The sequence below is a fragment of the Mastacembelus armatus genome, chromosome 24 (genome assembly GCF_900324485.2).
Source record: "Mastacembelus armatus chromosome 24, fMasArm1.2, whole genome shotgun sequence".
In the NCBI taxonomy this organism is placed as follows: domain Eukaryota; kingdom Metazoa; phylum Chordata; class Actinopteri; order Synbranchiformes; family Mastacembelidae; genus Mastacembelus; species Mastacembelus armatus.
Genome location: NC_046656.1, coordinates 20,638,389 through 20,663,950, shown reverse-complemented (window position 1 = coordinate 20,663,950; position 25,562 = coordinate 20,638,389). Strand labels below are relative to the sequence as shown.

At 43.5% G+C, this 25,562-nt stretch overlaps 2 protein-coding genes and 1 long non-coding RNA gene across 6 annotated transcripts in view; 2 read left to right on the top strand and 1 right to left on the bottom strand.

Annotated features, from left to right (window-relative positions):
* Positions 1-5,894, top strand: part of myt1la (myelin transcription factor 1-like, a) — a 70,987-nt gene extending 65,093 nt beyond the window's left edge. For 2 of the 3 annotated variants that reach the window (XM_026318512.1, XM_026318510.1), the window contains 3 exons: positions 5-148; positions 1,716-1,778; positions 3,213-3,353. In XM_026318512.1, the coding sequence (XP_026174297.1) occupies positions 5-148; positions 1,716-1,778; positions 3,213-3,353 (348 nt within the window). Of the gene's footprint in view, positions 1-4; positions 149-1,715; positions 1,779-3,212 lie in introns of all 3 variants that reach the window. The other variant, XM_026318513.1, reaches the window with a different exon arrangement.
* A 600-nt stretch (positions 5,895-6,494) lies between these two features.
* Positions 6,495-14,154, top strand: e2f6 (E2F transcription factor 6). The gene is made up of 9 exons (XM_026319248.1): positions 6,495-6,800; positions 8,128-8,445; positions 8,788-8,828; positions 9,001-9,059; positions 11,016-11,202; positions 11,652-11,807; positions 11,920-12,034; positions 12,166-12,319; positions 13,665-14,154. The coding sequence occupies exons 1-9, from the start codon at positions 6,684-6,686 to the stop codon at positions 13,688-13,690; spliced, it is 1,173 nt and encodes a 390-aa protein (XP_026175033.1). The 5' UTR covers positions 6,495-6,683; the 3' UTR covers positions 13,691-14,154.
* LOC113137528 (uncharacterized) lies at positions 13,923-24,492 on the bottom strand. Of its 2 annotated transcripts, XR_003296366.1 has the most exons (5): positions 24,330-24,492; positions 23,833-23,944; positions 23,574-23,706; positions 14,456-14,548; positions 13,923-13,979 (listed from the first exon to the last, which is right to left on the bottom strand). It is a non-coding gene; the product is annotated as an uncharacterized LOC113137528 (long non-coding RNA). The 2 variants fall into 2 exon arrangements; XR_003296365.1 differs by lacking the exon at positions 23,574-23,706.
* Positions 24,493-25,562: the final 1,070 nt, after the last annotated feature.

Below are 25,562 nucleotides of genomic sequence, written 5' to 3'. Positions count from 1 at the left end.
GCAGATCACCACCATGGAGACCAACCTGAAGTCCATCGAGGAGGAGAACAAGGTGATCGAGCAGCAGAACGACTCGCTGCTGCACGAGCTGGCCAACCTCAGCCAGTCGCTCATCAACAGCTTAGCTAACATCCAGCTTCCACACATGGTAAGAGAGGAGGCTGCAGCTGTACAACACCGACCTGTGAAGATTTTAAAGGCTTGTGTTTCAAATAGAACTTTTAATATTTTAATCTATAGCCTCATAAGCTTTGCCTCAGGAATCTCAGTCAATTATCCTCACATACCAGCAGCAAATACATTTATCAAGTTCAAGAACTTGTTTCTGTTTAATGTCAATCATTAAGTTTTGTTTCGAATTAAGTACCTGCTCATTCTGAGAATAGCTGTGAGGTAGCAGCCCCCCCCCCACTAAACAAAGACAAGCCCCCTCAGATGCTAATGAATTTCTATGAAGGAGGCTGCATTAGATCAGTAATTTTATTATCAGTAGAATTAGATTAGACCAGAGCACCTAAGTTAGATTATGTAATGAGAGTAATTTACTTGAGTCTTAAATGTGCACACATGGGGGACAAGTTTGCAGACATGATGTCTTTGTGTTGAAATTCATTTAAACAAACAAATAGGGAAAATGTACCATTTCCAGTCCAAAGTGACTTGTTTTAGGTGCATTTTGCATCACAAAGTAGATAATTGACCACATGATTGGTTAAGATAGATGCAGAATAATAAAGATCAGCTCCTTTAGGTTTTCGTAGCTTCAGTCGGATGCCTGTTTGATATCACGTGCTAAATTCCTGCTTTGTTTAAAACCCTGACATGTTGTTGTGGGACAGTAAAGATTTGAAATGATCATCTGCTCACGATTTGAATCCAGGGAGGTGTTAAAGTCGCCTCCAGCCTTTTTCTGTAGCGACACTCAGATTTTTTTCTTCATCTGCTTCTTTCTGTTCGCCACCTTGTTTTTTTTTCCCAGCAGTCCATGCTGTGCTCTTTCTGTGCTTTCCAACGCCTCACAGAGTTTCACATAAAGAAACGGCCCCGTGGTTTTTCAGTTTGAGTGAACTGCTCATGGCTGTTTTGACGTCATGTTGTCTCGGTGTAGAAAGAAGCCTGGGGCTAATTGGATAATTTCTCTCTGAAGGTAGAATGAACCCGAGTTTGATACCTCGACTCTCTGCTTCCTGCCCTTCCTTCATTCATGGGCGGGATCGCTTCATATGACACTGCAAGAAAAATGTCCGTCTTAACAAGGAATTTCATCTTCATCCCCCCAGACATGAGCTCTGAACTGCACACGGTTTCCTCAGAGAAGCTGGAAACTTCTCTAGGTTGAATTCTGAGGTTCTGTTCGTCCTGCAGAGCCTTTATTCTCAGATCCAAGGTGGTGCAGCTGTTGGTATATCTGATATACTGTATCTATTAAAACATGTCCGAAGAGCAAAGAATGGCAAAAGTTCTTTCAACCCTTTTTCCCAGTAGAATTAATTTCTGAGTTGGGTCTGAATTAGAGATGTCACGTAGTCTACTTTTCTACCCGTCATCATGTTTTTATTTCAGTGTTTTCTCTCTGATCAGATCAGAGATGGGAAAGTTAAAATAACTTGTTACGGCGGACATGGTGTGTTTTTGCTCGGTGTAGTTTGAAGCCTTGTGACCGCCGCCGTGTGTCTAGCGGGCTAATAGACTTCTCTGTACACCCTCTCCTGTAGAGACCGCTGCCACAGAAAGAGGCCCCAGTAAAGCATAACTGCTGTTTACAGATGCCTCCCAGAGTAAGAGATCCATTTATCCTTTATCCAATTATCCTTCTCTTCTGCACTGTCATCCCCCCTTCCTATAACTCCTTTAGCCCACTGTGGTGTCCGTACAATACAACTCTCACTTCATACTGCAGTGTACAGGAGGATAGTTCAGTCATTTCAGTAGGGACAGTAAGTCACTAACCTACCAGTGGAAATGTCCAGAGGAAAAACGGAGCTCGAGAAATGTTCTCTAAAACTTGGTCAGGAAATCATAGTTTTTTGGTAGACAGATATATTCAATCAAATAATTCAACTGAATTATGATACGAATGAAATTCACAATGTTAAAGCAGAATTTGTTTGGCAGTCAACAAGAAATATGAAGCTCAAGCTCAAGTCCCAGCTCTGCTGAAAGTGACACGTGACAAAAACATGAATGTGTCAAAAGAAATAAACCAGAGTCTTCCTGTTCCTGTTGTGTATTTTGGGAAATTAACAGTATCCTCAACAGTAGGATTAATAATAAATAAATAGAAATAATAAAAATACTGAGAAGCATCTGCAACAAAATGAGAAGATTTAGTCTGATGCAAACTGAAGAAAAACACTTTCAGAATAAAAAAGATGCACTTACAGAATGAAATGTTTGTCTCCAGAGCAGAGGGCCGTCGATACACAAATCTGCAAAACTATCTGCAGTGTTTGTTTTTTTTTCTTGTTTTCCTCAGTATCTGTGTCTGTCAGTGTCATTGAAGTTAGGTAAAGATTAGGGTTAATGCTAAAATATGGTTATAGGTCAAAGCACCTGTTAAAGCGCCTCCTAATGTTAAGTTCAGGCCAGTGATCACCTCCATACATAGAGGCCAAACCTGTATTGGAGCAATGGGCTATGGACCTAAAATGGAGCCTTGAGTTACACCAAATGTTCTTATGCAAATAGAAATTTCTATTTCATCCTGAAGAATTTTAAATCTACTTTAAAAACACTGGGGTGTGTTTGCTTCACCCACTGAAGCTGAGCTCAGTAGGACTATTTCTAAAGCCAGGGCTGCTCCGTCTCCAAAGAGTCTTTGAACCAAAACTCCCAGTCGGCTAAGCAAAGTTGAACTTCCAGGTGTGTGTCTTTCATCTGCCCATTAACCTCCCATTAGTTTTTAACATCCTGGTATTTTGTCTCCACATGCTGAACATTAACCTTCCATCCACCCATCAGCTAACCATCCCTCTCCTGGTTTTGCATGGTTTGCAGTTGCCTTATGCAGACCTTCAGAGGCTGAAGTAGAGAGTATGAGAGTAGGAGTATTTCACTGTGTAACAGAGACATGCTTTCCTGAAGGTGTTCCCTTCCTCCCCTGCTCCCCGCCTGTTTTCCAAACCTTTCCCGCAGTGTTTTATAGAAACTCCACCCATACACACCTGCTCTAACCCCTGTTTGTCTCTTTATGGCTTTCTTTCCCCTCACAGGAGCCAATGAATGAACAGAACTTTGACACTTATGTGAGTACGTTGACAGACATGTACACCCACCAGGACCAGTACCAGAGCCCGGAGAACAAGGCGCTGCTGGAGAACATCAAACAGGCTGTTCAGGGCATCCAGGTCTAGCCCTGACTGAGGCCAAATGCAAAGCAAAAACAACAAAGAAAAAAGTCATAAAGAGGGGAATGGGTTGTTTTTTGCTGCTGTAATTTACCATACTTCCTTTCTTTCTTCTGCTGTTATGCTCTCAACTCCATGGGTATCTTTTTTATTATTTGGATTGTTGTTGCCTTGCTTTGAGAAAACGTTTTAAACGAACATTCACGTTTTGTACATTTTCATATGACCTAATATAATGTGATGTACTGTTTATAGCTGCTAATGTATGCACATTCTGGTGTATATGTATGTATTTATTTATTGTAGGCTTGAATCTTTTTGTTAATTTTAATGCAATTTACATGCATCGAAAAACTGGGCGTCACGGGTTTAACGGGGAGCAGAAAGCGTCGACGGGGAACATGAGGAGCACTCCCTCCGAAAGGCTGGAGGTTGTTCGACAGATGTAGATTCTTTGATTTTTGTAATGTTCGACAGTGGACCGCGTGGACACTGATATTACTGTAAATCTTTAGCTGAAATTATGAGAAGAACCAACGCTATAAGCACGAAGATTTCAAACATCATGACACGGAAACTTACTGGTGCAAATCCCATCATCCCCTTCAGAGTTGTTTGGTTTCAAACTGTCCTCTTCTGTCGCTTTTCTTTGTTCATGCGAAGAACGAAGCAGAAAGACCAATGGCTGCAGAAAATGGAGGAGACAATCTGCCATTTTGAATTTATTTTATTCATCAACCTTGACTAGCTAATAGGACAACGTGTCAGCAATATTGGTATAATAAATATAAAATTGTTTGTTTAGATATGGGATGCAATCTATGAAAAAAAAATATTTGGGTATATGCAATTTCTTATGAATAAAACTAGCAAAGAGCTGATAGGTCTTTTTACTAACTATAAATGTTCTGCGTTTTGTATAAACCTTTTACTACAATCATGTTTTAGAAATCTGACGCGGGTGAAAGGACTTTGTTTCTGTCATGTTCGACTTTGCACAGGGACACCTTTGTTTCCATGTTTTGATGTTTTTATTAAGAGGCAGGTGAAGCGATTTGTAGATATGATTTTTCTTTCTAAAGGCTGATGGCTCCGCTGGACTTACAGGGTCAATTGTCCCCATCTGTCAATGTATATTGCACTTGTTCTGTAGAAAATGTCTTTCCAATCATGCATCTTATTGTCTGAGCCACAATGGGACAAGATGCCAGATGACATGATGACCAAGCAGCGCTTTTTTAATCTTTGAAAAAGAAAACCAGAGCCAGCAGTCATAACGCGGTGTCTGTGCACTGATTTTACCAACTGAGTATTTGATCTGGATTGGCCTTACGATGACATTCAGTCTGAAATCACAGTACTGATGGAGTGTGTTTTCTGAATACCATGGATCATGCATGCACTTTACTGGAGTATGTCAAAGTATTATCATGTGGTAAACGAAGCAGAAAATGTACAGAGAGTTTGTGGAAACTGTGACTTGGTGCTGGTGATTCCTGTTTGAAAGAAACCTGGATCTGTTGTTTAAAGGAAAACTCCTCCTCTGCCCCCCTACACTTTTAACCTCTTCCATTCCAGTATAAACACTCAATCTGTTTTAAAAGACAAACCTAGATCCAAACCTAGAACCACACTGACAGGCTTTCATTCGGAAGAACAATTGACCATCCCACATAAAAACATAATGTTAGTTTTCATGTGGCTTCATGTACATTTTAAACTGTCCACACCATGTTGAATTCATTATCCATGTATTATCATCTTTAAACTCAATTCTACTGCACCTCCTTAACTTTAAATTGAAGAATCGATGATAATATGTGTCAGTGGACAGAAAAATGACACCACCTGATTCCAGGGCCTGATTTCTCAGAGGTTTAATCACTTTAAATCACAGAAAACCTTTTTGACATCATTTTCACACAAAGGGAAAAGGAAATGCTAAACTCTGAACAGGTGGAGTTTTCCTTTAGAGACGTTTCTTGTTTGGACTTGTACCGCGAAGCCTCATTCCTTGACTTCACATCTCTGGCCAAAGCTTTGTGTCTGCAGCTTCCTGCCAGTAAATTACTGCATTAGATAGACTGACAGCTTGTATTTTTTATTTCGTCTGTTATTCTTAACAGAAATGGGAGTTAAAGCACAATTCTGCCACTTAAAGACAGTCAATAGACTAGATATTGTAATATCAGATGTAAAAGCTAAACTGTAACTATTTACATAGAGAATCTCACCACTAACATGTGACATGAGAAAAGAAATCCATATGAATATTTGTGAAATCATCGGTTATTGAGAATATTACTTTCTTTTGAGCAGTGCATTGATAAGGGGTTTTTATACAACATTCATTTTCTCTCCTTTCACCCCTTTTTCTCTGTTAACTTGCAGACTTTCTTACCACATGGCATGAGTTCTGTTGATATTTTAGCTGTATGTTTCAGGTCATGAGTTGCTATGTGATACTTTCATTTGACTTGTTCAGTTTGTACAATTTTTATCATGCTGGTGTTGGCATCTCTTGCTCTGAATAAATCTTGTGTTGCAGCACTGAAAACCCTTCTTTGCTTCGAACTGAGTGAATAATGTGCAATAAGGAGAGCTGTTTTATTTCAAAATATACTTCACATTAGCATCTGTGTAGGTTTTTCTTCTTCTGGGCTGTGTTTGGTTTGGATTTAGAAAAATACTGGCTATTATAGCCACAATTAAAATAACCATAACACACTGAATTTACAACAGAGTTTGGTTTGTTACAAATGTCAGAACTGTATTTGTAGTTTAGGAGACCTGGGGATTTTTATTCCAAACCACTTCATCTTCTGTAGATTGTAACAGGAATATTTCTAAAATATTAAGGATGAAATTACACTTGGTAATTATGTAAAAATTAGGCTATAATCTTTTACTGTTATTGCACTAAAATGGCTAGAAGCTTATATATAATGTAGGGAATAAACAAATAAAAAATACAACACAGTCTAAATATCCAGTAGTCTACTCTGTTGACAGGATATTATTTTTATTATATTCGTGGTGAAATGCTCATTTACATTTTATGTCAATACAATATTAATATGCAGGTCTAAGTGTGTACTGTATATATCCAGGCATAGGGGACTCAAGCCAGGTCCTCGCTGACGAACTTGTTGTGCTTCCGGGTGAACACGCACAACATCCGGTCTGAAAATCGATAAACACGGCGAACCAAACAAACAAACCCACCGATTGTGTTGCAGCTGAGTTGTAACGGCGTTAAACGGGCTCGAATGTGCCGTTAGCCCGCTCGGTTCGGTTCGGTTCGGTTCGGTATCGGCGGAGGAGAGACGGGGCAGCATGGTGAAGTGCATCGTCTCTGGGTGTCCGAACCGCGTGGTGAACGTTCACCGCGGGATCTTCAACCGACCACCGAAACGGTTCTTCAACTTCCCTAAAGACCCTACTCGTGTCAAGGTAACGTCACGGACTTAAAATAACGTTAGTGACCAAAAAACGTACTTTATTAACCGGAGCGCCTCTCGTTTTAAATCTTTCTGCAGGCTAACGTTAGCTAACGTAGCCACATGTGTTAGCACAGTTAGCTAATGTTAGCTAACCGCACTGTTAGCAGCTTCCAGTAACAAAAAGTCCAGTCGTCTTTAAAATACACAGTTACATTAAACTTTCAAGAATTAAATTGTGTTAACAGGTCAAAACAGATGGAGTCAGAACTTTACAGCAATCCAGGACTGCAACTTGACCTAATATATATATTTTAGCCTTTACTTTTTTAACATCATGTTGTTTGTAAAGTTAAATACGCCGAATTTCTAAATAGCAGTTTTTCATTATCTACGATCAATTATACATATAATCAATAATTACTTTAATATTCAGTATAACTTTAAAAAGTGATTATTGTCGGGGAGGTTCTGCAGATAAAGGGAGTTTTTTTATATTTCCAAGTTGTTTTCCAAGTAGGGACATCAAATGGTAATATCAGAAAGTAGTCGCAGTTAAAGATAATGTAGTATTGATTACAATGTTGGTTGATTACCTACCATTTATTTTTTTACTCTTTTTGTGAGACCAATCCAAATCTGAAATATTTTCCTTTAACAATAATGTTGAACAGAAAAACAGCAAATCCTCCCATTGCTAAGAGACAAGATGATAATTAGCGTTATATCTTAGAAAACAACTAATAAACTCTGAGGTATAAAATGATAATGTTAATTAAATCGATCAGTCATTTGACCGGTAATCACGCACAATGTAATGTGAGTTAAAATCAAACAATAAAACCTGTGGAGGGAAAGAGAAAGGGTTGTGAGTAGCTACACCTGTAAACAACAATAATGGAACTTGGATCTGAAAAGGGCATCAGCTTGTGCAGGAGCCGTGTGTGTTCTGTGTATGAGAGTGTGTTCTCTTGTATTGGTTTCCATGATGGAGGGAGAGGACTCTTGTTTTGAGCCTGACGCTGCTTGTGCTCCATGTCTATGTTTGTGATGAGTTTTGTAGTTTTGTACTTCCTGTAGTAAATTTTGGCGACTTTGAATATCAATTAGAGCAGGGGCGGCCAATCCTAGTCCACAAGGGCCACTGTCCTGCTTGTTTTCCAACTATCCCTGCTCTACCTGCTGCCGATTACCTGGATCAGGTGTGTTCGGCCAACCAGGTGTGTTCAGCAGGTATAGTTGGAAAACCTGCAGGACAGTAGCTCCCGAGGACCCGGGTTGGAGACCCCTGGTTTAAAGGAATTCCGCAGACCAACAGTAAAACTGATGACTTTGTTTAGGTATGGCTGGCAGCGCTGAGGGAGACGGACAAGCACGACTCCACAGAGCAGCATTTAATCTGTGAAGACCACTTCCTGCCGGAGGACATCTCCAACAATGAGGTCAACAGTGACGCCATTCCCATCATGCCCCCCTGCCCCGACGGGCCAATGGGCATCATCAACCCCTGGGGCGCAGAGTCTTCTGAAGAGGAGGATCACTGGGCCACTGGTGGTGACGAAGAGGAGGATGAAAGTGTTGATGATGTTGGACATGCTGTTCCTGCTGCTGTGGATCCTCCTGCACCACAATGTCCTGCTGTGGAGCTACTGAAGCAGGTCAGGAGACTCTTCCTGCTCCACTATATTCTCCTGTGTGTGTTTATTATTAAGGTGTTTATTGTCCTGTGCATATAAAAGTCACTTCATGTAGATTTTCTGCTGAGACTCAAGTCACAGTGTTCAGTGATTAGTGTTGTCTGAACATGAAGAAGCAGTAAAACATATTTGATGTTGTGGTTCTACATCAGTGTTTGGAAGGAAAACAAGAGTTAAGGACTGATTTTTAGGCTGCAGCCATCTTCCTGTGATATTGTCATTGATAATATTGATATATGTGTCACCACATGGTTGAAACCAGTGATGTAACCTGCTGTTTACACTCTGACCTCTGACCTCCAGGATCCATGTGACAAGATGTCATCAGCAGTGACGATGAGCAGGTAAAAATATGTCTCTGTTAGAGACTGCAGGATCAGCTCAGTTTATTAGACAAGACATTTGACCACAGATTTATCAGTCTGCTCTCTGAGCAGTTTGTTGATGCTACTTGGGATTTTCCAGAAACAAGAGCATGAAGTTTATTTGAATGTGACACTAACTTTGTCTTTGCAGTGCGAGTCTGCACCAGACAAAAGAGACTGTTCGAGCCAGGAGACCTGGCAACAGACAGGGTGAGTGCTGAGCATTTCTAACTCTTTACTGGTGTTGTATAGGCCAAACAGATGGCATGGTGACGCAGTGGTTACAAAGAATGTTCACATTCCATTCAAACCTCGGTTTTCTGTGTGGAGTCTGCATGTTGTCCCTGTGTCTGTGTGGGTTTTCTCCTCCCACAGTCCAAACACATGCAGGTCAGGATTAGGGTCTGAACCCAGGTGGACCCGGGGCCTTTCTGTGTGGAGTCTGCATGTTGTCCCTGTGTCTGTGTGGGTTTTCTCCTCCCACAGTCCAAACACATGCAGGTCAGGATTAGGGTCTGAACCCAGGTGGACCCGGGGCCTTTCTGTGTGGAGTCTGCATGTTGTCCCTGTGTCTGTGTGGGTTTTCTCCTCCCACAGTCCAAACACATGCAGGTCAGGATTAGGGTCTGAACCCAGGTGGACCCGGGGCCTTTCTGTGTGGAGTCTGCATGTTGTCCCTGTGTCTGTGTGGGTTTTCTCCTCCCACAGTCCAAACACATGCAGGTCAGGATTAGGGTCTGAACCCAGGTGGACCCGGGGCCTTTCTGTGTGGAGTCTGCATGTTGTCCCTGTGTCTGTGTGGGTTTTCTCCTCCCACAGTCCAAACACATGCAGGTCAGGATTAGGGTCTGAACCCAGGTGGACCCGGGGCCTTTCTGTGTGGAGTCTGCATGTTGTCCCTGTGTCTGTGTGGGTTTTCTCCTCCCACAGTCCAAACACATGCAGGTCAGGATTAGGGTCTGAACCCAGGTGGACCAGGGGCCTTTCTGTGTGGAGTCTGCATGTTGTCCCTGTGTCTGTGTGGGTTTTCTCCTCCCACAGTCCAAACACATGCAGGTCAGGATTAGGGTCTGAACCCAGGTGGACCCGGGGCCTTTCTGTGTGGAGTCTGCATGTTGTCCCTGTGTCTGTGTGGGTTTTCTCCTCCCACAGTCCAAACTCATGCAGGTCAGGATTAGGGTCTGAACCCAGGTGGACCCGGGGCCTTTCTGTGTGGAGTCTGCATGTTGTCCCTGTGTCTGTGTGGGTTTTCTCCTCCCACAGTCCAAACTCATGCAGGTCAGGATTAGGGTCTGAACCCAGGTGGACCCGGGGCCTTTCTGTGTGGAGTCTGCATGTTGTCCCTGTGTCTGTGTGGGTTTTCTCCTCCCACAGTCCAAACACATGCAGGTCAGGATTAGGGTCTGAACCCAGGTGGACCCGGGGCCTTTCTGTGTGGAGTCTGCATGTTGTCCCTGTGTCTGTGTGGGTTTTCTCCTCCCACAGTCCAAACTCATGCAGGTCAGGATTAGGGTCTGAACCCAGGTGGACCCGGGGCCTTTCTGTGTGGAGTCTGCATGTTGTCCCTGTGTCTGTGTGGGTTTTCTCCTCCCACAGTCCAAACTCATGCAGGTCAGGATTAGGGTCTGAACCCAGGTGGACCCGGGGTCTTTCTGCCAATATTGCTTTTTAAGTAATTAATTACACAGATTTAATTTTTGATAAAATCAAAAGTTCCTTGCTCTACTGTTCTTGTAATGAATGGAAGGCAAGTTTTGTCTCCTCCCCCTTTTTGCTGATCTGAAAAAATGGTCCGATCTGTGACTCAAAAACCATAATCTGACCCAGACCGTGAGTTTTGTGATCCGTTGCAGGTTCGATTGGTTGGTGACTCTAAATTGCCCGTAGGTGTGAATGTGAGTGTCTGTCTCTGTGTGTCAGCCCTGTGCTTGGCCTTGTGTCTCGCCCACTGTGACCCTGGATGTGTCAGGATGAGTTGTAGATGGCGTATGAATTAATCTGTGACCAAACAAATCTGCACGTTAATAATTATTCTGTAGGCCCAGACCTTCACTTGTATGTCAGTACAGTTAGAAAATCTCTGTCTTTATTGAACAGATGTAAACAAACATTTTTGAGCAGCTGTTTTTAATCCCGTCTTCTTTCTGGCTGTCATGTTGCTTTCAGACGTGTCCCTGGGGATGCTGACGCGGCGTTTCCTGGAGCTGCTGCTGATCGCGCCTGACGGCTCAGTGGACCTCGGGCAGGTGACCACCAGCCTGCAGACCCGCAGGCGGCGAGTCTATGACATCACCAACGTCCTGGATGCCATCAGCCTCATCGAGAAGGAGTCGGCCAGCAGGATCAAGTGGATGTGAGTGTTTTATGAAGTGTTCTCTAAACTGCCTCTAACTGGGGCTACAAACACGATGTCTAGTTTACATTACAACCTGAAGCTGATTTCAACTTTTGAGAAGACTCAGATAAATAGTGAGTTTTACATTTTTTTAAATGTGTGTCTGTACATTTTGGCATGTCTGTGGTTTCTTGGTAATCAGACACAGAAACACAGTAAACAGTAGAATTAATCAAGCAGCATTTCTGAACAGGATCTGTCATACAAATGAAAACTTTATTGATATGAAGGTCAGTCAATGAAACATTAGGTGTGTGTTACATGAGATCAGTGTTTTGAATTAGAAATTTAGCCACAGCCCAGGCTCTTCCAGCAGCATGTGACTTTGAGTTAGGATGAAACTACTATTCTGAAGTCAAACATGAACTCCAGGGCTCATGCTCCCGTCTGTCTGTCTGTCTGCCCAGAGGGAAGAGTCCGATCTCCAGCTTCCTGTGGAAGAACCAGGAGAAGTTCCAGAGAGAGATGGAGAACCTGAAGCTGGTGGAGGACACACTGGACACATTCATCAAAGGCTGCGCCCAGCAGCTCTTTGACATGACGGACGACTTGGAAAATGCTGCATATCCTTTCACACCAGACCCAGGTCAGAGGTCACCAGAGGTACTATTACTAGGAATTTAGGTGTTATGGCCGTTTAGCCAGTAAGTCGGTTTTCTTTAACTTCTCCTGCACGATGGCCTACGTGACCTACGAGGACATCGGCCGACTCGAGGCCTTCCAGGAGCAGACGGTGATCGTTGTCAAAGCGCCAGAGGAAACCAAACTGGAGATTCCTGCACCCACAGAGGTAAACGACAAAAGACCCATCAGTTTACAGGACAGTCTGCTCTGCTCTATCCTCTCAGGATAAAAACTCCAGTTAACATGCTTTGTTTACATGTTTGTATTTGACAAACCCTTGTGTCTGTGTTGATTTAGAACAGCATCCAAGTCCATCTGAAGGCAGAGAGAGGTCCCATCATGGTCCTGACCTGCGACATTGGTGCAGGAGAAGCTGTGAGTGAAGAAGAGAAGAGCAGCTGCTTTTTAACGCTCGAGGAAAGTCGGATAACCAGGACTACGCTGCACAAAGGTAGGAGCCAGAGTGACCCAGATTTTACTGAGGCTTTGAAGGTTTCACTGCTCCCCTGAGAAGCTTCTTTTCTTCTGACTAACTGGTTTTAACCTCTGTGGAGTCACTGCCTCTTGAGGGCTGGTAAAGTCATGTGCAGGTTGTTAATTTCCTTGGGGAGGGATGTCAGGACTGCAGTGTAAGTGTTGTAGCCTGTTCTGTCTCCAGATGCAGCTGGATGCTCAGTCTGGTCCTGTGTCATGTGTTTGTGCAGTGGTTGTTCGGTTTCTCCAGTGTGGAGTGTGACCTGCAGATACTACGCTGCTCTGCTGCTCTCTGGTCCTCAGGGCTCTGAGCTGCAGCTTCTGTCTGAGCGTAGCTGAGTCTGACGTGCACAGGGAGGTGGTTTGCTCCTGAGATTTTCACACCCTGAGCCATGTGTGGAATGACAATGTTATTTCCACTGTACTAAAGAACTACAGGTCATAAAATACATGCTGTAGAAATGTGTCATTGTCATTCTGTACATTGGTCAGTATGTGGAAAAGGCAGGAGGATCTTGAACAAACACCAGCTACACTCTGAGGCAGAAGCTGCTCCACCCGCAGCAGCAGAGCAGCGTAGCATCTGCAGGTCACGACACTGGAGAAACAAAACCAGCGCTGCACAAACACACGACACTGGAGAGGAACTCGTCAGGACCAGACTGAACATCCAGCAGCATGTGGAGGACGGGGACCCTCCTCTGCAGACGGCAGTCCTCAGTGCAGTCCTCAGATCCTCCCCAAGGCAGTGTGACAACAGATCCACTTGTGTGACCCTAAATACCTGTGACCACTTCAGCCATCAAGGTGCTCATGGCAGGAACACCTGTCAGTCAGAAGCTTCAGAGGTGAGATGCCTTCAAGAACCTCAGGAAAGTCCAGTTACACACATCATCTTTTTCTGTCAGTTTGTGGAGAAACATGTTTCAGGAAACGATAGGGAGGATTTCTCTAACAGCTCCCAGTCTTTACTGTAAATGGCCTTATACTTTTCTACACCAACGTGCACTCAGTGTTTTTGACACTATGGCCTGGAGCAAGTTGAGCTTTAATGTCTTGTCCACAGACACTTTGACACGTGGACTAGAGTAGCAGGGGATCTGTGACCTGCTCTACTGCCTGATCCACACACTGTAGCTGCCTCCTGGCTGGACTTAATGGGCAGAGAGCGAAGTGAACACATTTCCCTCAATGCTGAACTTTACACTTATCTATGATTAAGAGTCTGCACATTCGTTAGCAACTCTGGACTGGAGCTCGATGCTAATGTCAACATGCTAACAGGGACAACACTAACTTACTTTGTGCTGCTGTTGTTGCAGAGGCCTCGAGTTCACAGACTGCATGACCACCAGCCGACCACCAGGAGGCGCCAGCCGTCCTCAGGGTTCACAGGAGCCTGGATCAGAGAGCTGGATGCTGCACGGTGGAACATTACAGAGGTTAACTGTGGTTTAAGTCATCAAGCGGACACTGACAGACTGTTGACACCTGAATCAACATGGAGAACAGCCTTTATGGATCCATTTTCATTTGCACCAGTAACTGTTTTCTTTTACCTCCTCCCAACGTTGCTCCTGGTCCCAGTGGCTTCTACCAGAGGTCCAAATCACATAAACAAGGCTGGGATTGTGACACTGTGGACAGAACTTTTGTGTAAGCTAACAGAGGAGTAAACTGCTGTGCCTCTGATCTGCAGAGAGATTTGTATTATACATGTACTTATTTCCTTTTATTCCAATTGTACGTTGCCTGTATCTTGTATTTGTTGAGTTTTGTGTTCTGGACATTAAACAGTTGATATGAACTTTCCTGAAAGTGTCTGTAATCAAAAAATGAGCCCTGAGCTGCTGTTGGTGGAGAACAGTGGAAGACTGAAGGACGGAGACTGAGGACTAGTCTGCATCAATCATTTAATGGGAACAGAAATTATTTCTAATATCATGATTTCTGAAAAATCAGCTTTATTCTGAAGGTCTGACTGATTAATGACTGACACCCTCCTGTCATCACCCTCAGTGATTAATGGATCCTTCAGTCTACCAGCTGCTCACATCTAACAGAAATATCACACTAATAAAACCAAATATGAGAAAGTGGAATCAAAAGTTACCTGCTGGTGCCAATCTGACCCTTTTGGAACAACGCCACCCAGTGGACAGACTGCATCACAAACAGCAGCTGCTTGAGAGGAAGGAATAGCTTCCTACAAGAGGAGACAGAAAATAAGACAAATTATTCCAGAAATGGCCGCCTGTACCCACCAAAATAAAAGCCTCTACTGAACATACAGAAGATTTACCATTGATGTTAAACATGACTGCTCAGCATGTTTTCTCTCTAGCTCTCCACTACCCCTGTTTTAGTTTTTGGTTTTTTTTTTAAAAAATTATACCAAAACCAGAAAAACATCTGATTTTTTTCTGGTAAAAGCTTAAATTACTGAATCATCATAGCATCAGCATCACCAGGAAATGACCCGGAATAACCCCAACACTACATCCACCAGCAGGAAATGACCCGGAATAACCCCAACACTACATCCACCAGCAGGAAATGACCCGAATAACCCCAACACTACATCCACCAGCAGGAATGACCCGGAATAACCCCAACACTACATCCACCAGCAGGAAATGACCCGGAATAACCCCAACACTACATCCACCAGCAGAAATGACCCGGAATAACCCAACACTACATCCACCAGCAGAAATGACCCGGAATAACCCCAACACTACATCCACCAGCAGGAAATGACCCGGAATAACCCCAACACTACATCCACCAGCAGGAAATGACCCGGAATAACCCCAACACTACATCCACCAGCAGGAAATGACCCGGAATAACCCCAACACTACATCCACCAGCAGGAAATGACCCGGAATAACCCCAACACTACATCCACCAGCAGGAAATGACCCGGAATAACCCCAACACTACATCCACCAGCAGGAAATGACCCGGAATAACCCCAACACTACATCCACCAGCAGGAAATGACCCGGAATAACCCCAACCTACATCCACAGAATGACCGGATACCCACCTACCACCAGCAGGAAATGACCCGGAATAACCCCAACACTACATCCACCAGCAGGAAATGACCCGGAATAACCCCAACACTACATCCACCAGCAGGAAATGACCCGGAATAACCCCAACACTACATCCACCAGCAGGAAATGACCCGGAATAACCCCAACACTACATCCACCAGCAGGAAATGATCCGGAATAACCCCAACACTACATCCATCAGCAGGAAATGACCCGGAATAACCCCAACACTACATCCACCAGCAGGAAATGACCCGGAATAACCCCAACACTACATCCACCAGCAGGAAATGACCCGGAATAACCCCAACACTACATCCACCAGCAGGAAATGACCCGGAATAACCCCAACACTACATCCACCAGCAGGAAATGACCCGGAATAACCCCAACACTACATCCACCAGCAGGAAATGACCCGGAATAACCCCAACACTACATCCACCAGCAGGAAATGACCCGGAATAACCCCAACACTACATCCACCAGCAGGAAATGACCCGGAATAACCCCAACACTACATCCACCAGCAGGAAATGACCCGGAATAACCCCAACACTACATCCATCAGCAGGAAATGACCCAGAATAACCACAACACTACATCCATCAGCAGGAAATGACCCAGAATAACCACAACACTACATCCATCAAGTAAAGTACAAATACCTCATAATTGTTCTTCAGTAGAGTATCTGAATAAATGTACTTAGCTACTTTACACCAGTGATGACAATTGTAATATCTGACAAAAGAGGAACATGATCACACACTTCTACACTTTGTACTTCTTTGAACTAATGCATCCCCCAACCTTAACCACCACAACTAACTCCATCCCTAACCAAACCCTAAGCTCAAACCATGGCCCTTAAAGTTTAAACCCTAACCCTAACATTATACCCTTATAACCCTAACCCATCTAAAGCTTAACATCATACCTCTAACCCCCTAACCTAAACGTGAACCTGACCCTTAAACCCTGAAAAACGAACCATCTAAACCCTGACATCAAATGACCCTCTAACTCAAATCCATAACCCCCAACACCTAGACCTAAAACACTAACCCTAATTCTGAAACCCTAACAATTAACTTTAACCATTAACACCTAGCCCTAAACCCCATAACCCTTTAACCCCTAACACTAACTCCTGAACCCTCAACCCCCCCCAAAAAACAACCATCTAAACATCAATACTTGAACCCTAACCCTCTGACCCTAACCCTGACATAAACCTGGTTCTAACCTGAACCCTTATACCACATCTGAACCTTCAAACAGCCCTTTGACATTTAGAAATACCCTCAACACTATAGTATCAAACTGAAGTGTCCACACAACCATAGAAAGCCACGGACACACACAGACACACACACACACAGACAGACACACACACACACGGAGTGAGTTAATCATCCTGTCACAAACTCTGCACGAGCCTTGGCTCTCAGCGTAGCATCAGGTTCAAGGTATAAACATGCAGGTGTGTTCCTGGGCGTGCATTGTGTGTATGCATCCACACTACGTGCAGATAAACTTGTGTTTGTGTGTATGTGTCCTTCCTTCCTGAGTTTAATATCTCATCTGCAGGACACACACACACACTTATATAAGAAGCCCATCAATTCAGCTGATGTCTGCAATAAAGGGCAAGGACATGTGTCTGAGTGTGTGTGCGCCTTCCTATGTTTGTGTGAACAATATTTACATCAATGCCATCACGAGCAAGGTACACACACACACACACACACACACACACACACACACACACACACACAGAGTTGTTACTCCAGACACAACTCAACAGTGTAGAAAGGCATTATGGGTAATTTCACTCCTGTAAAGGCAAAGCCTGCACATTCTCTGGCACTGAGGGGGATGTGAGAAATGTGTTTACTGTTGGTTTAATAAATCACAAAGACATCCAGTGCTTCCTCTGCTGAAGGTGAAAATAAGCTGGACTTTAGGTCCCAGCTATATACTGTCCAACAGGGGTCTGCAATTCTGGTCCTCGGGGTCCACTGCCCTGCTTGTTTAACAACTATCCCTGCCCTACCCACTGCTGATTACCTGGATCAGGTGTGTTCAGCCAAACAGCAACTACAAGGGCAGGGATAGTTGGAAAACAAGCAGGGCAGTGGACCCCGAGGACCAGAATTGCAGACCCCTGCTGTACGGACTTAAAGGAACATTACCATTACTACTGGTAATAGTTCAACACACTGTTGAGATTTGGAAAAGGATCCAAGTTGCAATAAGTCAGACTTTTCCTTCAGGTGTAAATAAAATATTCAGTATCTTGCTGTTTTTGCAGCAGAAGATATCTGCTAATTCTCACTCACAGAAACAACAGCTTCATTGTCATCTGTAGTGAGAGCAGGTGGAGGAAAATCTAGAGAGGTGGAGGTTTGCTCTGGAAAGGAGAGGAATGAAGCTGAGCCGCAGTAAAACAGAGAACACATGTAAATGAGAGGGACTCAAGTAGATCAGTGAGGTTACAGGGAGTAGAGGTGAAGAATGTGGAGGATTTTAAGGACCTAGGGTCAACAGTCCAGAGCAACGGAGAGTGTGGACAAGAAGTGTGGACATGTTCAGAGGAGGGACAGTGAATACATTGGTAAAAGGATGCTGAGGTTAGAGCTGCCAGGAAGGAGGCCTGGAGGAAGACCAAAGAGGAGGTTCTTGGATGTAGTGAAGGAGGACATGAGGAGAGTTGGTGTGGGTGAGGAGGATACAGAGGATAGGGTTAATAACCAAGAGACTCTTTTCACATCGCAAAGAAAACCTTCATTAGTAGAGCTTTAAACCCACTGAGGAGTAACAGCCACCTCAACATGATCCATTTTCACTTTAATAAACAGTGGAGAAGATTTGATGATCTGATCTGTAACCATATGTTATTTACAGCTTTAAACAGAGCAGGACCATTTTAATATTTTTAAGACAGAGTGCTTTTGGCAGCGACTCGGACTGGCACCGACCACCTCGCCTGTGATGAACAGTCTGGGAAATGGGAAGCTGCGAGCGTTGCTGCCTGGAGGACGCCCAGATGGACAGGATCCCGAGAGTCTCTACAGATCATGATGAGGTGGTGGACATCATAAAAAGTTTTACATTATGTCTGTAAACAAATATCTCAGCTTGAGCCAATGACAGTACATATATATATATATATATATATATATATATATATATATATATATATATATATATATATATATATATATGAATACGGCTTTTTTTAAACAGATCAAGTCAGTTCTGATAACATGAAGTTCTTTCTGTGTTGGAGCAAAGCTGGAAACTATGTCTGTATTTGTTTCTGTATTCAGGAACAGGAAACGGTACAAAAACGAGCTACTACAAAGTCGCACCAGATTTTTGCCACAGACAGAAAGTTTTGAGCAGCTTTTGAGGGACGAAGTCCAAGTTCTAACTCCTCAAAAGTTGCTGTGAAACAGAACTGAATTGTCAAACTACCTACACACTTTTCAGCAGATGTTTTCCAGCTGCATTTCCAAACCGACTTCTGCAAAACAGTCAATATGAAATTCCAGAACAGCTCCCAAACACGTCTTTCTACATGGTCAGCAAGGATCTAAACATAGAGCTCGCTCCTGTACATGCTGAAGACCAAGAGACATATGGCAAACATGCAGGGCTGCAGACGCAGGTGGTGAGGAACCTCCAAACAAGGCCTGACCTGCGCCCTGCTGTGTTTGCACTGTCAGCAGATCCTCCTCCCTGCTTCCTCTACCCCCCCCCCCCCCAGCTGCTGGTCTCTTCTCTAACCAACTCAGATTTAAGACTTTATGATTCTGCATAAAAAAAACCTCAACATGCCAGGCACCAGGCCTGTACAGAAGAATCACATACGGTCCTGTGCCAATGTTAGGTAGCAAGTAAGGGACTCCGTCCTGTCAAATAAAATAATAAAGAAAGATAAACACTGCAAAAATCACCTTCTTTTCACAGTAAAAGCAGAGACTAAACACTAGAAACAGGTTTGGGCTTTGGACCAGCATGACAGGAATCACTTGTTTTTATCTTCTAACTGACTAAATTCTGGTTTCTCTCATTATAATCAGAAGAAATAAGCCAAATTTAGTGATTTTTTAGTCATTTAAAGTGAGTTAATGGGACATAATGGATATGTCTTTAAATATTACTGCTTCTCTGAACAGATTTTGTGGCAAAAGTGAAAACGTCTGCAAACATATACAGTACAGGTACAGGTGTGTCACAGTTTAGTGTAGGTTGGGCGCAAAATGCAGACAACACAGGGAAAACATGAGGAGCGTGGCAGAGCAGGGCTGAAACGAGATTTATTAAACTACGTAATAAACTAAAAATGTCCCAGCAAACTGAAAAGAACCAAAACAAACCAGAGCAAAAGTTCCACCTGAGCAGGAAGTCCACAACACAACAGCAAAACCAATAATCCACAGCCACGAGGAGAAGATCAAACAGGACTATATATATATTATAATAACAAAATAAAAGTCCGAACCAGGAAGTCCACGAGAGTCCTGACATGTTGAGGTAATTAGCATTAGCAAGGTCTGCAAATTAGCATTTCTTCATAGCCTGAAAACGGTCAGCAAAAAAGTGTCATGCTCCTTTAACATGTTCCAGTAATTGTAATGTGCAGAATACTTCAATGCTGACAAGCCCCGTCTGGTCACCACATTAAACCACATGTCTAACTGCTGCTGAAGAGCTCAGCTCTCAGAGGGTAATTTCAGGCTGGAAAAGACGCGTCTTTAATCAACAAATGCCAGTGCACAGATAATAAATCCCATCATCTCCACAGAGGGGCCGACACTGCAGCTCGCCACTGGCTCCGACTCGCACCGCAAACAGGAAGGGACATTCCAGGAAACAACCAGCAAACAACTTATCGGGGTCCACATCTGGTGCTGGTTAGACATGGACCTGGTTCAATCGTCCATATGCAAATTGCAGATACACTGATTCACAAATTACACCTGTTGTTCCTGTAATTCAACCCGGAGACAATCAGCAGTTTTGTCAAGTTTCCTGATGCCAGCTGTCAACTGGAAATCCTGCTTCAAAGCCAGCGGCCATGTTTTGAGTTTTAAGCTGTGGTTTTTGTCCTTTTGATGAAATGTTTGTCTGTATAGTTTTTAGTGCCAGTGCCCCTGTGACTCAGGGTGTTTTATGGGCTCTAAGTTTCTTGATGCCCTTCCAGGAAACATAAGGAAAACAACATTTGTCATTTCTTCCAAATTACACATCTCAGTGCAGTACCTCATCTGGCCAACAGGGGCCAGTGTGTAACTGTGGCTACTCTCATCTCTTCCTTTTTCCACATCACAACAAGAGAGATCTTGTCTCTGCAGTCCTCTCACCATCTTTCTCACCTGGTCTCTACAATACTCTCCTTTTTTTCTAGTGTCTATTCCTGGAGAGTTTTTATTCCTCTTGTCTTCTCCGTTGTCCTTCTCTCACATCGTCTCTTATTTTGAAAATAACAGAAGGAAGTGTTTTTTGCTGTTTATCCTCTCACCTCCTGATTGCCTGGCCTCCACACTTCTCTTTTTGGAGTTTCCATTCATCTTCATTCTTCCCTCATCGTTCTGTTCTGTCTTTTATTCTCTTGGAAACTGTAGAAGAAGAAGGTGCTCAAAGGTTTTTTCTTCTCTCCCCTCGTCTCGTGTTTTCTTTTCTCACCTCCTGTCCTCACTTTTTACCATCTCACCTCAGCTCTTTGCCTCCTCTTTGTTCTGTTAACACCCTTTACTTCATTTTAAATGAACAGAATCATACTTTTTTCCAAAAACACTATAAATGATTTTCTTCTTCTCCAAATAAAGTGTGTCCATAACCTTTTTTTGTCTGAAACTTCCCACTTCCTCCTTCACTTTATCTTGTTTCCTCTCGTCTCTTATCCTCTTTTCATAATTTGCAAATTACAGAGAAAGGTCTTTTTGTCTCCTCTCATCATCTCTCCTCTTCTATCTCGCCTCCCTCTCCCCTGCAGAGACAAACCTTTTGTCTATTCATGGTCTTCATTTAGACAAAGTGCTCCCTGGTTTGCCTCCTAACTTTATGTCCTAATTACCTGGTCGCACTAGACATGTAGTTTCCTTCTTCTTCTTCTTCTTCTTCTCTTTGTTTTCACTGCTCCATGTTCCTGTCCTTTCATTTTCTTTATTCTCTAGGATTTTCTGGGTTAGTTCTGTTCATTAAATCTCACTTCTTCCTCATCTCATCGTCATCATCCGCCGTTCTTCAAATATTAACTGTCTGATTTCTCCTCATCTTAAATCTGACCCACTTGTTTTGGACACTACAGAGCCAGGGTTTCTGGATTTGTCTGTTTTCCTCTTAATTCATCTCATCTCCTTTCCTCATCGTCTCCTCTCTCCTCGTCTCGCCTCCTCTTCAAGACTTTCCTGTTGCTTTTTTTAAAAGTCTCAACTCTGCTCGTTCCTTCTCTCTGTCTCTGCATCTCATCTTGTCTTCTGACCTCGTCTTTCTCTGTAGAAAAAACAGACTCTTCTCCTCCTTTAACTCTCAGTTGCTGGGTCTCTTCCACCTTCTGTCATCTTAAAAGGATTCATTTTAGAATAGCTCTCCACCAATTGAGCTATCTCACTTTCCATTTAGACACACACACACACGAACACACACACACACACAGAGGGGAAGGATTTTAGTTAATTCCACCTTTTTTTTTTTTTTCCTGGCAGCTAAAATTGGAAAGTTGTTTATTCCAATGAACAGATGCCTCCATGACACACACAAACACAGAAACCAACAAAGCACACACACACACACACACACACACGTAGAGACCACCCATATGTGTGTGTGTGTTTGCTGAGCACGAACTGCACACGTGCATAAACACGGCAGCTTGTGTTTCCCAATCAGCGAGGCAGTGATCAGCTGAGGCTTCTGGTGTTTGATGTGGAAAAAAAAAGTCCCTGACCTGAGAAACGGAAACGTGAAGGCGTCGGACCAAACCACTCCTAGGCCCAAATGACCCTTTGTCAAGTCTCGCCTCTCCTCCGTGCCACTTGGCGACGGTTGCTAAGTAAAACAAAAACAGCCTCAGAGAGTCAGTTTCCACTTGTTGATTTAATTGACTCGAATTTCAATTTAGCCTCATTCAGCCAATCCTGTAAAAAAAAAAAAAAAGTGGTTTGAGTATCTCGGGCAGCTTTGGAAGACCAGTCACTGAGCACCACCTTCATATTCTAATAAATATACCTGCACATCCTGCACCACCTCTACAATGACCTGTCTGCTAAAAATCACCTTCATAATGTAGAAGGATCACGTCTACTCTGACTGTAAAAACACACTGCCACTACCTGACACTTCTTCCCGGGACTGTTCCCCCATTCAGTGGGTGACACAGTCCCGGAAACCTCCCAGGGAAAAGAGCTGGGGCCCGAGAACACCCTGCGTTATCTTTGGAGTTAATTCCAGCGGGGATCAGCGCTGCAGCTAAACGTGGTCTTCCCTTTTACACAGACACACGGGGCGTCCCACCACAGGCTGTTTGCCACCAACCATTAAGACATGTAAACAAGCCGATCCGGGTGACGTACAACCAGAAATGTGTGCCTTCCCAGGGTGCGCTCACAGATCAGTCCCACGTCCGTCACGCTGCAGCGCTGACAGTGTGGCGGCAGCAGTTTGCAAAATAACTCCCAGCTGTGAAATGATACGCTCAGCGAGACTCTCTGCGTAATTACTGCCTGCTAAATGCTTCATGATAAATCATAATGGCAAACGTGTGTGATAAGGAATGTGAATACAGAACCAGCAGAGCAGACATTTGAAGAGGTGCTGATCCCCACTGCAGAACATCGATGTGGTTTCATCTTTACTCTTGTTATGTTATGAACCTGTTGCCAAAATGTCTAAGGAAAAAAAAAATACTAGTTTATTGTTGACTACATGTTGTCTTCACCCGACTGACTGTTTTCTGCTTCAGCATATTCAAGATAAAATTAAAACACATTTAACCCTTTTAAATTCATAGTGCCTAAAATCCAAGGGTTCAAAAGTAACTGGACACTATGAAACTAACAGAAACTTATGAAGAAGAGTCATGGATGCTCTCCAGGATGTAGGCGACACTACAGGATGAATGCAGACGTAAACAGGAACATGTTGTGTGCTCACATTTAGACGGAGGCATCAGAAGTCATCCTTCTGCAGAACAACAATCCTGAACCTACAGCCAAAGCAACCGAAGAGCTAATCAGGGTGAAGAGGCAGAACGTCCTCGACTGTCTGACCCGAACTCAACGAGCTGCTGAAGACCAGAGAGAGAGAAACCACCTTTCACTTACACAACCACCTCAGTCCAACCAATAGAAACGTCCAGCTGCCCCCGACTGTGTGTCTCTATCAAACAGAGTGTGCTGAGAACTGAACTCACCTGTTTCCACTGATGAACAGATGTGGAGCTGATCCATCATCTTGACAGGTTAGATCTGCTCATCTGATCTGATGTGTATCGACAAATTGTCCAATCAATGACCAGAAACAACCTGCGAGATTAAAACATACATATGACGACATATAAATAAAGGTTCAGTGACCAACGCTGCATTAACTTCTACTGTAAATATGAGTTAACAACAAACTACACACAAAGACAGACACACAATATGAATCATTCTTTGAACAATAACTAATAGAAATATCTAAAGTTATGTTCAATTAGCACGACATGGTAAATAAACACCTGACATTACCAAACACCAGATATGCTCACAAGTCTTTTTTTTTGGAAGTCCAGGTCTCTGGTCACAAGTCCAGGTCAAGTCTTGAGTCCCATGTCTGCTTGTTACATGCTGTGCAGCAAAGCCCCACAAAGCCAGCAACAAGTTAACATTAGGCAGCTGATGTTAAACCAGGTGTCGACTGACTCACCTGTCCAGGTGCGTTTTGACCCGATTAAATTAGATGTGGTCGATCCAGCGTCTTTTATTTTGATACTCCACCTCGCATGTTGTTTGTTTGGGCTTTGTATTAAGTCACAACGACCAAATCTGATAACAAAGGGGACCACACTCGCTAAGACGTTTGCCGTGTTCACGACACTAATTCGATTTACTGCAGTTTACGGCCACCTGTGACAAGGTGCGTCATGAGCAGGTTGTGCTGACTGTCGATAGAGGGCAGCAAACACGCCTTTAATGGCGCTACTCCGCCACTTATTTAGCAGAAGAAGAAGAAGAATCAGCTCGAATCAGTCTGACTCCGGTTCACTAAGTGAATTCAAATCAAATTAAACTTGTCAAGAAAGGAAGGAGGTTTAAAACAAACACGGACATGTTGGGTTATTAGGGTTTTCTGCGAACACAAAACCACCTCGCTCTTAATTAAGTGTAGCTGAGTGACCACTGACCAATCAGATCACTGGAAAACCTACAGTCCTACAGGAGCCTGACGGGGACAAACGTCTTGATAATCAAAGTGACTAATAACAAAACACAGCAGGTGCAGCTTTGATATATTTAGTATGACCTGCTAACACAACAACGTCACTAATGCAACACATCTAACAGCTAAGCATAACGAGACCCGGTTTTCTTCTTTTTTATAAGAATAATAATAAATAAGGTTTTCATTAGAAAAGCATATGAGTCACTTTTCACTATGTTTCTATGTGTCAGGTGACTTATTTTGGAAATTTAGACATCAGGAAACAGACATCCAGAGACTCACGAGCACTAAAACACACCTGAGGTTCTGCTGCGTCTGACATAGTTGACACTGTATTAGATGTCAATAAAGAGCAATGTAAGCTACTTGACCTCCAGGCGTTAGTCTCTCTCCTGACTGACTGGACCGGTCTGCACATGCACATAGAAAACACTGAGACACACACACACTCTACAGATCAGTCACACGTTCGAGTCCCAGGGGAGACGTCCATACGCTCACAGCACCGAACCATGAAAACTACACTCACACTCACACGGTGATGAAAGCGATTCCTCCAAACACTAATCAGGACCAAAATAACTCGCTTGATCATCATCTTCTCTCAAAGGCCACGGGACTCACCGACACGTGGACAGACTGACAGGATAAATGTAAGCTGACATCAACCTAGTTGTGTCAACAACAAAACTCTAAAAAAAGGAGACAGGTAGACAT